Source organism: Danio rerio, chromosome 3 (genome assembly GCF_049306965.1).
Source record: "Danio rerio strain Tuebingen ecotype United States chromosome 3, GRCz12tu, whole genome shotgun sequence".
NCBI lineage: Eukaryota > Metazoa > Chordata > Actinopteri > Cypriniformes > Danionidae > Danio > Danio rerio.
Window position 1 is genome coordinate 25,155,644 of NC_133178.1, and position 15,553 is coordinate 25,171,196.

The 15,553-nt window shown below is 36.1% G+C and overlaps 1 protein-coding gene across 1 annotated transcript in view; it reads right to left on the minus strand.

Annotated features, from left to right (window-relative positions):
- Positions 1–466: 466 nt before the first annotated feature.
- xylt1 (xylosyltransferase I) overlaps positions 467–15,553 on the minus strand; it is a 106,494-nt gene continuing 91,407 nt past the window's right edge. The window contains 3 exon segments of the mRNA NM_001172397.1: positions 467–789; positions 8,084–8,417; positions 15,120–15,315. Coding sequence (NP_001165868.1) covers positions 467–789; positions 8,084–8,417; positions 15,120–15,315 — 853 coding nt within the window.

Here is a 15,553-nt window from a genome sequence, read left to right on the forward strand (position 1 = left end):
AGCTACCGGCTGAAAAACACTCATTCCATCATTTACTGTAGGTGCACGTGTGTTTTTAAATAGAGGCTTACTATACAAACATCACTTTTGGTCTTATAACCAGTGTTAAGGTCCGTTCTGTGCTTAATATCCCAAATCCCAGCATTCAGCGGGAACACCTACACATAGGCATCACCCGCTGCGTCCAGTTGACAAAAGATTCAATCACAGTAATCAAAATAAATTAAATATCGAGACGCCTCACAGCACTCACATCACTAGAGCACTCAGAGTTTGAGATTGAGAGCACATTTGTTTAAAAAAGAAGTTGTAAAAACGTCCCGGCGCACACTTTCGTAGCCTCATGTCTTGCGCTTGAGAGGCCTGTTGTGCTCATATTGACATGAGCGGCGCTGGATAAATAAATATTAAAAATTAAACGGCCTTAAAAATGAAGGAAGGCGAGTCTTCAGGACAGTGAAAGCTGCTACCTGATTCGTCCGTTGTTTTTGGGTGGGCCGAGCTGGGATTTTGGGTCTGGGCTGAGAGAGCTCCACACAGTTTCCCTGCAAGTCTGCATGACGGGGCATCCACTAGGGCCCGTCGAGCACACGTCCACTGCTGACCACACGTCGCCCACCAGACTGTCCACCCAGCGCTCCAGCTCAGACCCCGTGAGACCTGCGTTGTGCTCCGCTGCCTCTACCTGACCCAGGTGCACTGGGATGTTGAGGATGGGGTTCAGGCCGTGGAAACTCTGCTCCATGTAGCTGTTCTTAGCCGGTCCGTTGTGCATTTTTAAAGCATCCTCTGTGAGAGAGAAGAAAAAGGTTATTTTATTTTCCTCATAGAGAAGCACGAGGGCTTAATGCAAGCGAAGCAAAAGTGCGATTATGACTGAATTCGCTGGAACATTTTACATATTTGGACATGAATAATAAAGAACAGGCTCCTTGATTTTATTTTTGGGGAGAAAGAAAAAGGTGATGACTCCAGGACTTTCGCATTTTCTGTAGCTGAGAGATTTTTCTGGAAAAAAAACAATGTCGCTGGTTGGAAGCGATTTATATTTGACCAGCAGAGTTGATGTGTAGAGAAAGTATTTTAACATCCGCATTAGCTTTAAGTTTGTTTGTTTTGTGCTGAGTATGTTTGTGTTGTCTCATGTTGATGGATGGAAGGTTATTGTTTTGTAGGTAAAATCGTTGGTTATTCATTCATTTCTTTTCGGCTTAGTCCCTTTATGAATCTGAGGAAGCCACAGCAGAATGAACCACTAACTTATCCAGCTTATGTTTTATGCAGCGGATGCCCTTCCAGCTGCAACCCATCACTGGAAAACACCTGTACACTCATTCACACTCATACACTAAGGACACTTTAGCCTACCCAATTCACGTGTCTTTGGACTTGTGGGGGAAACAGGAGCACACGGAGGAAACCCACGCCAACACGAGGAGAATATTAATAGGTTATTTTATTATTATTGATGTACTATAAATGTATATTGATTAGGGCTGCATGGTTTTGAAAAAAATCTGAAATCTTATATTGTGATATGAATACAGTTTCACAAGAAGTTTGAATAGCACTATTTGGTGAATTTCTGGGGAGACTAGCAGTAATCAGCTTATAATCACCTTAGTAATCACCTTTCCTAACTTAGTTTTGTCTCGTTTTTAGTCCAAATATCTAAAGATTCTTAAGTAAAAATAGGGCTGGGCGATATAAAAAAAAATTATAACGATATCAGGTAACATATCATTTGATATCGATAATAATTGAAAATTTTTTTACAATACATTTAGCAATATTACATTTTTTTTTGTTATTTAACCATTTTATTTTAATTTACCAACATTACTAAGGCAAATAGTTTTAATAGTCAAAACCAAAAATATTTCAACAAAATATCTGATTTCTTAATAATAAAATAAACATAAGTGTTAAAAAGACTCTTAAACTACTCTGAGCTTTCAAGTAAAGGCACCAGCCATTATTCAAATACATATTGCAACATTACAAATTGTGAAGTTGACTATATCACCCCCTATGCTAAAAAATCTTTCAGACGGAGAGCTAGTGGCTGGGATGCACAATAAAAGAAACCAAAAAGCCACTCTGGCGACATCCTTACATCCTTTTTTATTTACAATCTCCTCACTGCTTCTTTGGAAATATTTTTTGTTGCATAAATCATATAAATTCATATAACTACAGTGATCAAATACAATTCTGTTCAACTATAATTCAGACTCAACATTGCATATTTTTGCAACATTGCGATATGCAATAACGTTATCTTGTGCAGCCCTAACTTTGATGCTAGATTTCCATTTTTTATTTTATTTTAGTTTAATTAAAGCTTCAGTACTAAAAAATGAAGCAAGTTCACAAGATATCAGTGTTTAAACGGAACATCCTTAGTCCTTACATTAAGCCAATTAGCAACGTTTAGCTGATAATCGCATCCATAAACATAATACACCATATCCATAAACAAAGATATATAAACATAGAATGTTCATTTTGTGCTGATGTACAACAACAGATAACAAAAATGTTAAGAAATAACACTGCACGTATTTTAGGATTTAATGCTTCGAACAGAGATGGCGATAGATACTTTTTTTCATGCCCTCTAAAAAGACTAAATATATAAAAAGTAAAGCCACTATTTTATATGTGGGCCACATTTCTATACTGTGGTTTTACAGTTATACTCTTTTTGCTGTCTTAATTTGCTCTATAATATTCAGACACATTTAATAGATTATTAAAATGAAAATAGAGCCATTCATTTAGTTACATAAAACATCTAAGAAAGACGATGGCTCAAGGACTTTCAAAAACAATATTTGCAACTTGGTCACACTTTACAATAAGGTTCATTAGCTAATGTTAGCAATGCATTTACTAACAGGAACAAACAATGAACAATACATTTACTACAGTATATATTCATGTTATTAAACGTTAGTTAATTAAAATACAGTAGTTCATTGTTAGTTCATGTTAACTCATGGTGCATTAACTAATGTTAACAAGCATGGGCTTGGATGTTAATAATGCATTAGTAAATGTTCAATTATGATTAATAAATGCTGTACAAGTGTTGTTCATGATTAGTTCATGTTAGTAAATGCATTAACTAATGAACCTTATTGTAAAGTGTTACCTGCAACTTAATATAAAACAGTGGCTTTACGTTTTATATATTCAGTCTTTTAAAGGGCATGAAAAAAGTACAGCTGGGATTTTCAACATTGCTATCAAATCGTTGAAATATTTAATTCACATATGATCTAGCCCACTCGCCTGCAGCACATCCTGTACTGTACATCTGATGGCTAAAATGGGCTGATCTTGCTGTGAGGAAGGACATGTCAGGCCTGGAGGATTTCGGAGGAAGATTTCCTCGCACTTCTCAGTCCGGCTGCCCTTCACAGATCACCCTCTGTCTCTGCTTTTTACCCATCTTACCCTTCCTACACATTCCATTTCACGCTGGCCAGGAAATGCTGGACAGGCGAGTGTCATCGCATACAGCCTGCCGTCTGACCTGGGCCGCATAAACACACTCCATAAACTTTTATTAGCCGTGGGTGCAGAGGCTCGACGAGCCAAAGGACTCGTGCCTGCTGTAGGCATTAATCATAAGACACTCGGGTAAATCATGTGTGCTTACTATTTAGGGATCAACATTTTTTGTGATATTGTTGTCCTCTCAATAAGAATTAGTCTTCCTGCAATTAATAGATGTCCTACAGAAGCCTCTTTCAAATCAAATAGATTTACCGACATGCTTTTACAGCAACTTCCCTTCATGACACAGTCGAGTGTTTGAAAGAACATCTTTTTATGACCAGACGTGGTTTCGTTTCACAGAATGGGGAAGAAGTGATAATCATTTATAGTACTCTATACAGATATAAAGGCTGTCGATTAGCATTGCATTACAAATATACTTTACTTTAATTTTATAGGACGGCTAGAAGAGCACAGATAATCCATACATTGCTACAAACTGATCACAAAATAAGACAATAAGCCAGTTTCTATTTTTCATTTTACTCTATTGACAGTTTTTTGAGTCATGTGACCTGTGGGTAAAACAATGGCCCATAATAGTAGCTTACACTGGGATCTCCATTAAAACGCAGCACAAGCCACTGAGATTTCCTTCTGGATTAAGCTATGAATCTTTGGATCACATGTCAACAGAACAAAGATATGAAAACAAACTGTATGTTTTGGTCACTTGCAAATTGATTGCAAGTGACCAAAAAAGACCATTTCAATGTAGTAATGTCATTGGCCCATGAACATTTGCTGGTTTTTGTCGAACTATTTAATAACTAAAACAAAAGGCAACCCAATCATAACCTTTACGTTAAAACAGCTATCATTACATTATTTATCAATATGTCAAACTTTTTGAATTCTTGGAAAGTAAAAATGTAAAACAGGAAATTTTCTAGGACCATTGTTATTGTTTACATCCCTCAAAATGGTCTATATAGAGCCCGCTGCTGTATTTTCATCATTAAAAAAAACAGGTTTAGTTGATGGTGGTAGAGCATGTGAGTATCTGCTTTAAAACTTGATATGCTTTTTTTTTTTTTTTTTTTTTTTTACAATTTTAAGATTAATATTTGGTGGTAAGGAAAATGTATTCATTTACTTCTGCCATTTATACTTTAGATTGGCATTTTAATTGATACTTTAACTGCAAGTTAGATTAAAAACTGTAAAAAAAGTGTACAAATGTACCAACAGATATACACTGAAAAATGATTCATCTGACTTACTACATTTTTTAAGGTAAGTGTAAACAATATATATGGGCTGAATTTAAACAAACAAAATAAATTGAGTAATGTTCAACTTAATTTGTTTGTTCAAATTCAGCCCAAATAAATTGTTGGCAATCACTTACCTTACAATGTTTTTTGTAAATTCAATGAATATTTTTTTTCAGTGTAGGTACTTTAGATCAGTCAACAATGCTTCAGTTTGGCACAAGTTCTCAAATTTCTCCATTCTGGCTTTTCTTTCTTTAAGGGAAATCTGTAAGTGCATGTCTCTCATTGATTAGTATTTCCTATACTGTTCAGCATTTTGGCTAAAAACTAAATCAGTCAGCTCAAGACTAGTGGAGCAGAATGTAGCGATTTCTTCTCACAGCAAGAAGGTCGCTGGTTCAAATTGTCTGTTGTGTATGTGTGTGAATGGGAGTGTATGGGTGTTTCCTAATGATGGGTTGCAGCTGGAAGGGCATCCGCTGCATTAAACATTTGCTGGATAAGTTGGCGGTTCATTCAGCTTAATAAAGGCACTAAGCCGAAAAGAAAATAAATTAATCAATCAATCAATACTGGAATGTTTTAACTTCTGTGCTGCATTTTGTAGAGTTTTTGTGTGAAGGCACCCTTTAAAAAAACCTCTATTTTTTATTTTTAAAGATAAAGAATTAAATGCCAGAAATTTCACACTTCCATACTATATAGTATGCAAAACACAGTATGCAGGCTGAGTAGTATGTCTGAATTCATAGAATTCGAAAAACAGTATGCGAGTACCCGCATGACCTACTACTTCCTTCAAGATTCTGAAGTGCACATCAGATGGATGCTACGCAATCCCATGATGCACCGCAAGAGAATTCATGAATGGGAGAGAAGCAACACACAACTAATGTGTGTAAGTCACATGATAATATCAAAATGGCGGATGTAGTATGTTTTAGTTCCATTCATACTACTCACATTCATACTGTATAGAACATACTTTTCTATCGGTCGAGTAGTACATTTACATTCAAATGCATTACCTACTGAGTAGGTGATTTCGGACGCAGCCCTTGTTTTGTCTAAGAGTCAATCATTGCTATTATCTCAGTAAATACTTTATCACCCCTTCCTACATAACACACGCACGGTGAACCACAATCACACCCTCTTCCTCATTAGCAGCATTTTGAGGACCACCCACTCTGACCACATTTACTTCCAAATTTCTTCTAATTGGTAAGAGATACCAATTGTGACCCTGCACAGTAATCTTTTCGAGTTTATACCGATGAAAGATGACCCGGTGTGGTGTATTACTCATTGGTGACTGTGAGCCGGGGCTATATATAGGCAAGCAGGCACAGAGCGAGACGTGAAGGCAGAAAGTGCCTTTGAAAGCAGGGGGTGGGATGACCTGAAAGGTTCAGGCAGTTTAATATACAGTGTACTAAAGTGTCAGACGACGGTGTTTAAAACGGGCACCCAAAATGCAAGAGGATTAGTCATTACGGTTGGAGGAAGGAGCGAATCTCATTCTGCCTTAAATATACGAGCTGGCGAAAAGGCATAAATCAAAGCTTCAAACATACAGCTTTCTGAACGGCGCTTTCTCAAGTGATATGCAATGCTATGATGGGCGGTCGGGTCCATAAAGCATTTCACATCTTATTCAGCTATGAAGGCTGTCAGATTAAAATGAAGTTATTTGTTATGGAAGTGATTTATGTTTGCACAATGACTGCACAGTTAAAATCTGTATAAATGAGGGTTTTGCAAGTGACATATTGTTAGTGTCTAAAAACATACTGTATGCTAAAGTTTAAATAAAAATTAATTTCAGTTCGGTTATTTTGTTAAACTGTTCTTTTTCAATTCACAATTGGTTTTAATTCTGTTTGTTTGCATTGTCAAGTTAATGTTTTTAACTTTAACACTTTTTCTAACATTGCTTAATTTAATAAAAATGTTCAGTTTATGTTTAGTTGTTACGTGTTGCAAAGTGATTAACCACAGCAAATCGCATACAAAAAGTTTAATTTAAATTATTTTAATTATTACTGTTAATAATTAATTTCTAATTACTATTTACATAATGTTCTCTGTACAGTGTATTTTTAATTATGTAAAATAATAATAATAATAATAATAATAATAATAATAATAATTCCTTACATTTTAATAGCGATTTTCTGGACCCTAAGAGCGCCTTAGTCATTGTTGTGGACAATCACCGCATCCATCACCAGTGCGCAGCATTCACCTGGATGATGCGACAGCAGCCATATTGCACCACACCTCACACCACACACCAGCTGATTGGTTCAGTGGAGACAGAGTGATGAAGCCAATCATGATATGGGGTTGGTTGCTCACTGAGCAGTATAGAGTCCCCATCACCATATTGGGGCGTTATGACCCACACAGACTACAGGTTGAGCGCCCCCTGCTGGTCCCACTAACACTACTTCTGGCAGCCACCTAGCTTTCCCATGTAGTCTCCCATCCAAGTACTGACTGGGCGCAGCTCGGCTTAGCTTCAGTGGGCAACTGTGTGAGACTTGCAGAGAGCTAGCTGCCGACTAAAAATTGTATAATTGTATATATGTATATATGTGTATATATTAGCCCCCCCTGAATTATTAGCCCCCCTGTTTATTTTTTTCACATTTTCTGTTTTATCTTTGCCATGCTGACAGTAAATAATATTTGACTAGATATTTTTCAGGACACTTCTATACAGCTTAAAATTTAAAGGGTTAACTAGGTAAATTAGGTTAACTAAGGCAGGTTAAGGTAATTAGGCAAGGTATTGTATAACGATGGTTTGTTCTATAGACTATCAAAAAAATATATAGCTTAAAGGGGCTAATAATATTGACCTCAAAATGGTTCTTAAAAAATTAAAAACTGCCTTAATTCCAGTAGTTTTTGTTGTATTTATATATAACAATATATAAATATTACTAAACGTAAATATTGATATAAAATATACATGTATATATATATGTTTGTGCATTAAAATGTACATAAATATAAATATATATTTAAAAATTTTGTATGTGATTGGACATAATTAATCATTTAACAGCACTAAAAGAATGATTAATTTTAAAAAAGTATGTTCAGAACATTACATTTTCATTTATTCTCCTTTAAAATCTTTTTTTTTTTGGTAATGAAACACTAATTTTCATTTACTGTATAATTTAAAAGATGCTGGCATCTGTTCATTTTTTGTCATATTTCCATACTCCAGGTTGAAAATCTACAATATGATTCATGTTGTGTTTAGTATGCAGTGTAAGCCTCACCATGGCGTATAGGCAGGTGTTTGTGGTGTGTGAGTGGAGTGATGAGGAAGCGAGTCTCCGCCACGGGGCTCCAGTGGTGCAGCACACGGACGGTCCACATGCCGGGCCGCAGGGGCAGGTTCAGCGGAGGCCTGTAGTGTGTGAATTCGGCACTGGCATCGATCAGGATGTCATATGTTGCAGCGATCACATTAGTGGGGTCAATCCACACCACAGTCACGGTCACATTTGAGCCTTTCCCCCATTTCTGCATTCCCACAGGCTCGTCCATGGGGCCCATCATATTTCCAAAATTCCGGAATATCCTTTCCTTCGCGTCCCAGTCTGTTCCAATCTGATGGATGAGAGAAAAAGAACAAATATATAACATTTCATTTGATGGGGAAGTGTATCTTTTAGCCAAATGAACTTTTGTACTTGTATTAGTAAAGCTTGAAGTCTGTGTGAAATAAAAATTTGCAATGTTTATTTTGCTAGAGCATATTGTTATTCTTTATAGGAACAGATATTCTATGCAAGTTAATCCACTAAAAATGTTCAATAATTCTAACCACGCCCCTCTTAAGCCACCTTTTTACTGCACATGACAAGTTACAAGTGACAGACCGGACATCATTCATTTTCAAAAGAGAGTATTCTGGGAGCTGCGTGGAGTTCCGATCATGTCCTTGTGCTGAAAATTCGGATCTGATTTGAGCTGCGGATCTGTTAAAATATTGCCACTAGGCCGTATATCCAGTGTTGTCCAAGCAGGTCTGTGTGCACGTGATGAGAACTAGTAGTTTTTTTCGTTAGTTTTTTGAATAAAAAAAATTTAGATAAAAAAAAAAAAAACATTAATAAAAAACGAGTAATAAAAATATTATTTATTTAATGTTGTCTCCACATTCATTTTTGCGGTCTATGAGTTTCTAATATTCATTCATTCAACCATGGTGAATGCATAAAGAATAAAGGCTCTTGCTTTTGCACTCCTTTTATTTTGGACATCGCGGGAATCAGTTTTTCTTCCATAATGCATGACAAAATTGAAAATTCTGTGCGACTGCCACAAGAGGGCCTATTCCAACAGTTGTGTTCAAATGTCATGTGCAGTGGTAAGGCTTTACTGTTAAGCCTGGTTTATACTTCTGCATCAAGTGACCAGCGTAACCCACGGCGCATGCAACGCGCGTAGCTGTGCATTTATACTTCTGCGCGCTGTCTCTGTTGGTCTGCATTAACACTTCCGAAACGCTAGTTGGTAGTGAGGTGTAAATGTTCCTCTGTGTCGAGTTTCCTCGCTGCTGTTTTGCTTTTCCTGAACACTTCCGGGATGTACAAGTGGCTCAAACTCGCTCATTTTGAGGCAGGAACTGGCAGACGTGCAAAAACTTTAACTATGAGGTAAACACAAAGCAAAACTTTCCATCCGGAGCTCCTTCACGGGACTCCACACTTGTAAACAATCGCTCCATCAGGCTCGCACCATTCACACGGCTCTCGGCCCAGCCCAGACTTGTCAGCGCTAACAAGCCGACCAATCACAGAGCTTGCGCTACGCGTCGTTGCGACATGTAGTTACATTTTTTGAGAGGTGCACGTCAGCGACGCCGATGGCCACAGCGAAGGACTATGCGTCAGCGCCGTAGCATACGCCGGCGTTTGACGCAGAAGTATAAATCAGCCTTTAGTCTGCTATGAGGGAATGGTGCAAAAAAAAGTCCTGCCCCCTACTCAATAATCCATTTAATATACTGAAATATAAGTCTCTGCAACTTCCAGTTCATTTGGATTTCAAACTTTGACAAAAAAAATTTAAATAAAATAAATAATAATAATTTTAATAATGATAATAATTWTATATATATATATATATATATATATATATATATATATATATATATATATATATATATATATATATATATATATATATATATATATATATATACACTTTCTAAATATAATGGAACAGGATTCATGTCATTGAAATCCATTTAAATAGTTAAATCAATTATTTTACATCACATGCTCTACCAATAATAAGTTTGGGGTCAGTAAAGTTTTCAACAAATATTGAATAAATGTTGAATAAAGTCTCTTACATGTTCATATTTGATTAAGAGTACAACGAAATGTTAAATTGCAAATATTATTACCTTATATAATGCCTGTTTTTTATTATAATATACTTCTATATAATAAATGATTTCATTTTCATTCATTCATTTTCTTCTCGGCTTAGTCCCTTTATTAATCTGGGGTCGCCACAGTGGAATGAACCGAATGAATTATTTCATTTTATTTTATTCATTTTCACCTAATAGAGAAATTAGTTAATTCTTGAATGAGTGTCATTTTACCAGCATGGCACAGTAACACTAATGCAAGCAGCAGGAACAAGTATACTAAACAGAAATGTCATGTTGATGCGTTGTTTTAACTCAGTTCATCTTTATTTCCATAGTGCTTCTTCATTGTAGATTGTGTCAAAGCAGCTTAACATAGAAGTTCTATTAAAGTGAAATTGTGTCAGTCCAGTTTTCAGAGATTAAGTTAAGTTTAGTTCAGTTCAGTGGGGTTTCAGTTTCACTGCTGAAAGTCCAAACACTGAAGAGTAAATCCATCGATGTGCAGCTCCACAAGTCTTAAACCAAGCAAGTCAGTGGTCAAAATTTCACCAATTGACAAAAGTGAAGAAGAGACTTTGCTTTTTTGGTGAGAATGTGCAGTTCTTAAGCATAGATGAGTATAGATGAGCATGAACTGAATATTCTCAGAGTGGAATATTGAGCTATTTTAAACTATGACTATGCCATGTAGGCAAGCTTGTAATTGAAAGTCGGCTTTGGTCAGCTATGGCTGGAGGGAGAATGAAACCAGCGCGCTGAACACTCTGGTACAGCATAGCCTTCTTTTGGCTCAAATTTTCAGACATTTCAGACTCATCAATATTTACAACATTATTACTAAAGATACATGCAAATTACAGCAGAAAATAGCCCTTTTCAGTATTTGACCAATCATTTTCGCGGCCAATTCTTTTTTGTTGTAAATAATGACATGTTTCTTGCACAGACTGTTCATTTTATTTATAACACCTCAATGTATCATTAGGAGTCAAATGTATTGTTTTAATTTGGCTTGTATTTATCTTATTGTTTTAAGTGGTGGTAGATGTTAAAATGATCTTCTTCACATTATAATTCGCAAGTATATTAACAGCAAAATTCAAATTTGTGTGTGAAACATCCTTTAAACATTTCCATAGGTTTAAACCGTATCATGTCAAGTACTCCTGGAAGCTGCTAGAAAACCCCCTGAAGTACTAGCACACACCTCTGGATGGGAATCAGTGATCTAGAGGAAAATTGGAGCGACAGAAACATTGAAAGAGAAGCAGAAGCAGGCAAGTGAGGGAGGAAGAGAGCGCAGTCCTGGGGCTCTGAGGCTCTCTGAGTTTCTGGTTCTTGCGCAGAGACGTGTCAGTTCAGCCCCTGCAGACACTGAACAGGCCCTCATTGCTCTGGAAGCTGAACAAACTTTCTGTATCCTTCAAATTCAGTCCCTCAAGAAGCCAAAGTGATGGGATGCCTGCACTACATACCGCTAGCTCCCTAAGATAGCTGCACAGACGGATATACAGCCAAATGAATTGCACAAGATCCCATCGTAAGTAAACAGATGGCACCAATTGGGAGCGCCAGGACCAGCTGAGATGAGCATAATTGCATCAAACGATCAGCGGTGCCCGGTGTAATGTTTCTCCCACTGTGAGGTAATTTGACTTGTGGGACGGGGCTGGTGGTGGTTTGAAGCCATCAAACGCTCGGCTCCCTCCGGCCACTCTCAGAAAGCTCATCATTTCCGAGTGAGGACGTGACCGACAGCAGGAGTCTCTTTACGCTTGACCTGTCCCATAACCCGAGCCATGCTGCACCTCGGTAAAACATGGCAAGTCAATTTGATCATTCTTTTGGGAAGACGCCGAAGACCCAGCAGGACTTGGTTTAAGCACTTTACAGCTCTGCTTGTCTCCCAAGGAATAGATGATGGGGTCTTTAATGCTTTTGGGAAATGACATCTAGGCAGCTTCCAAAAATAGTCTTTTGACACAAATGAACTGATTGAATAGAAATAAAAGCCTGTGGTGTTTTAATATACACAACTGAAGGGAAAATGATTAGCTTTCCTGTGAAATTGTATCATTTTTCCAAATATTTTAAGTGATGATTAAAAGAGGAAGATCGTTTTCATTGTATTTCTTATTTTATTGTTTTTCTTGTGGAGAATATCTTATTTCTTTTAGTTTGGATGGAATAAAAGCAGGTTTTAATGTATTATATATTAGAATATATAATAGTATTAGCTCCCTTAAGTATTTTTTGGCTACACATGAATCTATTGTTATACAATAACTTGCCTAGTTAACCTAGATAAGCCTTCACACTTTAAGCTGTGTCTTGCAAAATAACTAGTAAAATATTCATGGACAAAGAAAGACAATATCAATTTGCTATTAGAAATGAGTTATTAAAAGTATTATGTTAAAAGATGTCTTGATAAAATCTTCTCTCTACTAAACAGCACTAAAATTTCATAGAGAATATAACTATATATATATATATATAATATTTACAGTATTATCAGACATACTATGAAAATGTCCTTGCTTTGTTAAACATAATTTGGGAAATATTAATTTTTTTATGGGGAGCTAATAATTCTTCAAATGTGTATTAATATAATATATCTTATCTATTTATTTTATTATTATTATTATATAATTTGTTTTATTACAATCTTCCAAATAAAACAATAGGCACCTAAACATTTTTTGCATCACAAATAAAGGTATTTTAATAATTAAGTAATTGATTTATTTGCTATTTTTAATGGCATAACTAGACTACTGATTACTGATCTAGACTTTGAAAGAGAAATAGGAACAAGCAAAACATTAATATTTTTAATTTGTAATATTTTGTTATTATTTCTCAATGTTGCAAAGAAAATAAAAAAGTAGTCACAAGAGAAATTGCTTGCATCAAAAAACAAAGATGATTTCATGCATCTATTATTATACACACTATTATAAACAAATACAAAATGTTCTGGAATATTTGTTTCATTTTAAATATTTGTTAGGCTTGATTGAAGTGTTTAAGTAAATGCCACTCATTTTTTTGATAATTGATAATCATATAATGTTATATTTTGAATGGTTAATTTTTCTTTTCTGAACACTGTAAAATGATTTGTCATGAAGTCAGGGATAAAGGTTTATGCTTCTTATTGTTTCATTTTATTCAGAGCTGACAGTAGCCAATTTTCAAGTGTAGCTGAATTACATTAAAAGGCACCTATGATGAAAATCGACTTTTGTAAGCTGATTGGACAGAACTATCTGTATGTATAGTGTTCACTGTCATACTGGAGTGATAGAAACACAAGTCCCTTTTTTAAATTTCCTGATGTTAAAATACGACCCAAATCCCAGTGATTTTGAGGCCCACCATAACGTGATGTAGGAGTGCGGTTTCTCCGCCCACTGACTTGATTGACAGACACCATGTTTCTATAACAACATGTACACGTCCACGGAACATTTTCATTGCAAATAAACTGGGATCAATATATTTGTTACAACTTTTATACGTTTTTAAAACAGAACATGTTTTCAATAAAGACAGTAAAATTAGTATCTAATTCTTAAATGCTATAATCACCATGGCTGCATGGTGTCAGTACACAATAATATGTGTGTGTGTGTGTGTGTTGCAAACAGCATTTGTGTGGGACTCATCATTTTAGAAAGGCTTGAATAAACCACCGCATAAACATGAAATAAACTTGGTATTTTTGACTAATGAGCTGTATTTCAGCTTCGTCTAAGTCTGTTTCTATCACTGACTGCTGTTTATCTGATGTAACGGAAGGGGAAGCAGACACGCACAGTGGAAAGGAAGAGGCAGCTGATTTGCATTTTAAGCCACAGGCTACAAACACCACTACAATATATTATAATGAGAAGATTCGGGAGGCTGTAATATAAAAAAAATCTGCATTTTACTAGAACTTCTATGTTAAGCGGTTCTGACACTATCTACTTTGTAAAAATGCTGTATAAATCAACTTGAATTGAATTATAAATAATCTCATGGGTATTTTGAGCGGAAACTTTACATGCACATTCTGTAGACACCAAAGGCTTATCTTACATCTTGTAAAAGTGGTAAAATAGGTGCCCTTTAAAACGTTTAAAAATGACATTGTTGAACAAAATAAAACAAAAACAAAAAGTCACACGCTTGAATACGTCTAATTAACACTTTGAGTGCAATTCTGACATGATGTGACTTAAACACAATATTACAACTTTAAAAAACTTACATATTTGGTAGACTAGAATTATATCACTTTCATTAGTAAAAGTATCATTTTTTTAACATCTCGATCAGATATTTAAAAACTAATTCTACAGAGGTAATCACTTCCGTTAGACGTCATCCAGCCACATCTAACTCTTGCGTCTGCAGCTGTACATGTACCCTTGGCTTCCAACAGATAAACTGAGGGGCAGTTCAGCGTGAAGTCATTATTTTATCCCCCACACTCGTGGCAGACAAATCACTGATTACGCCAAAGGGCAAGATGACAGGTATGGCGCTGGCTGACAGCTAAATCAATGAAGAACGCCTGAATTATTGGTTGTTTAACGGAGTATGTCAAGCACAATGTGCAGCAGTGTAAGATTGCCAATAATATTCGGAGGTCAATTTTCTTAGCAATGCATACATTCTGAGGGCACAGCGGGGGCGAACGCGCACCTATAGACTGCCAGGACGTTTTTTACTGCAGCGAGTCAGAACAAAACGAGCACTGTCTTAAAAGTTTTATTCATGAAAAACTGCATGACGACAGTTTCTGTTCATAAAAAAAAATGGCCAACAGAGGACACATAAAAGTGCTGCCTATCAGCCTTTAACTACCAGAACACACAAAAACAATTCACTTCCACTGCATGTGTAAATAAGAGTGCGTGCTTACAAACCTCAGCAAACTGCAGTCGGGTGAAGGTTTTGGGAGGATTGGTGAACTTGTAGAACTGTTTGGGCATTACCCAGGTCTCCAGGGTTTCCAGTTTGCTGGTTGCCAGATTGGTGGCGTGATGCCTGACCAGGTACCCCTGAAACTCATCAGACAGGAAGTAGATGTGGACAGACACCGGATGGCCCATGGCAAAATACCTACAGGGAGAAAACAAATAATCAATCCTAAAATTATAATTAATATGGTCCAATATGAACAGTTTGCTTCATCTGTCATGGGTATCTTCTTCTTTAAATTGTTTTTATTTGTTTGAATAATATTTCAGAATTTCCATAAAGCAAACTTGCATTATTTTTGACATAAATAGATTAAGTTTGGTGGAGGAATTGTCCACTTTAGATATTCCAATATATACACTTCTAGCCAAAATGTTAA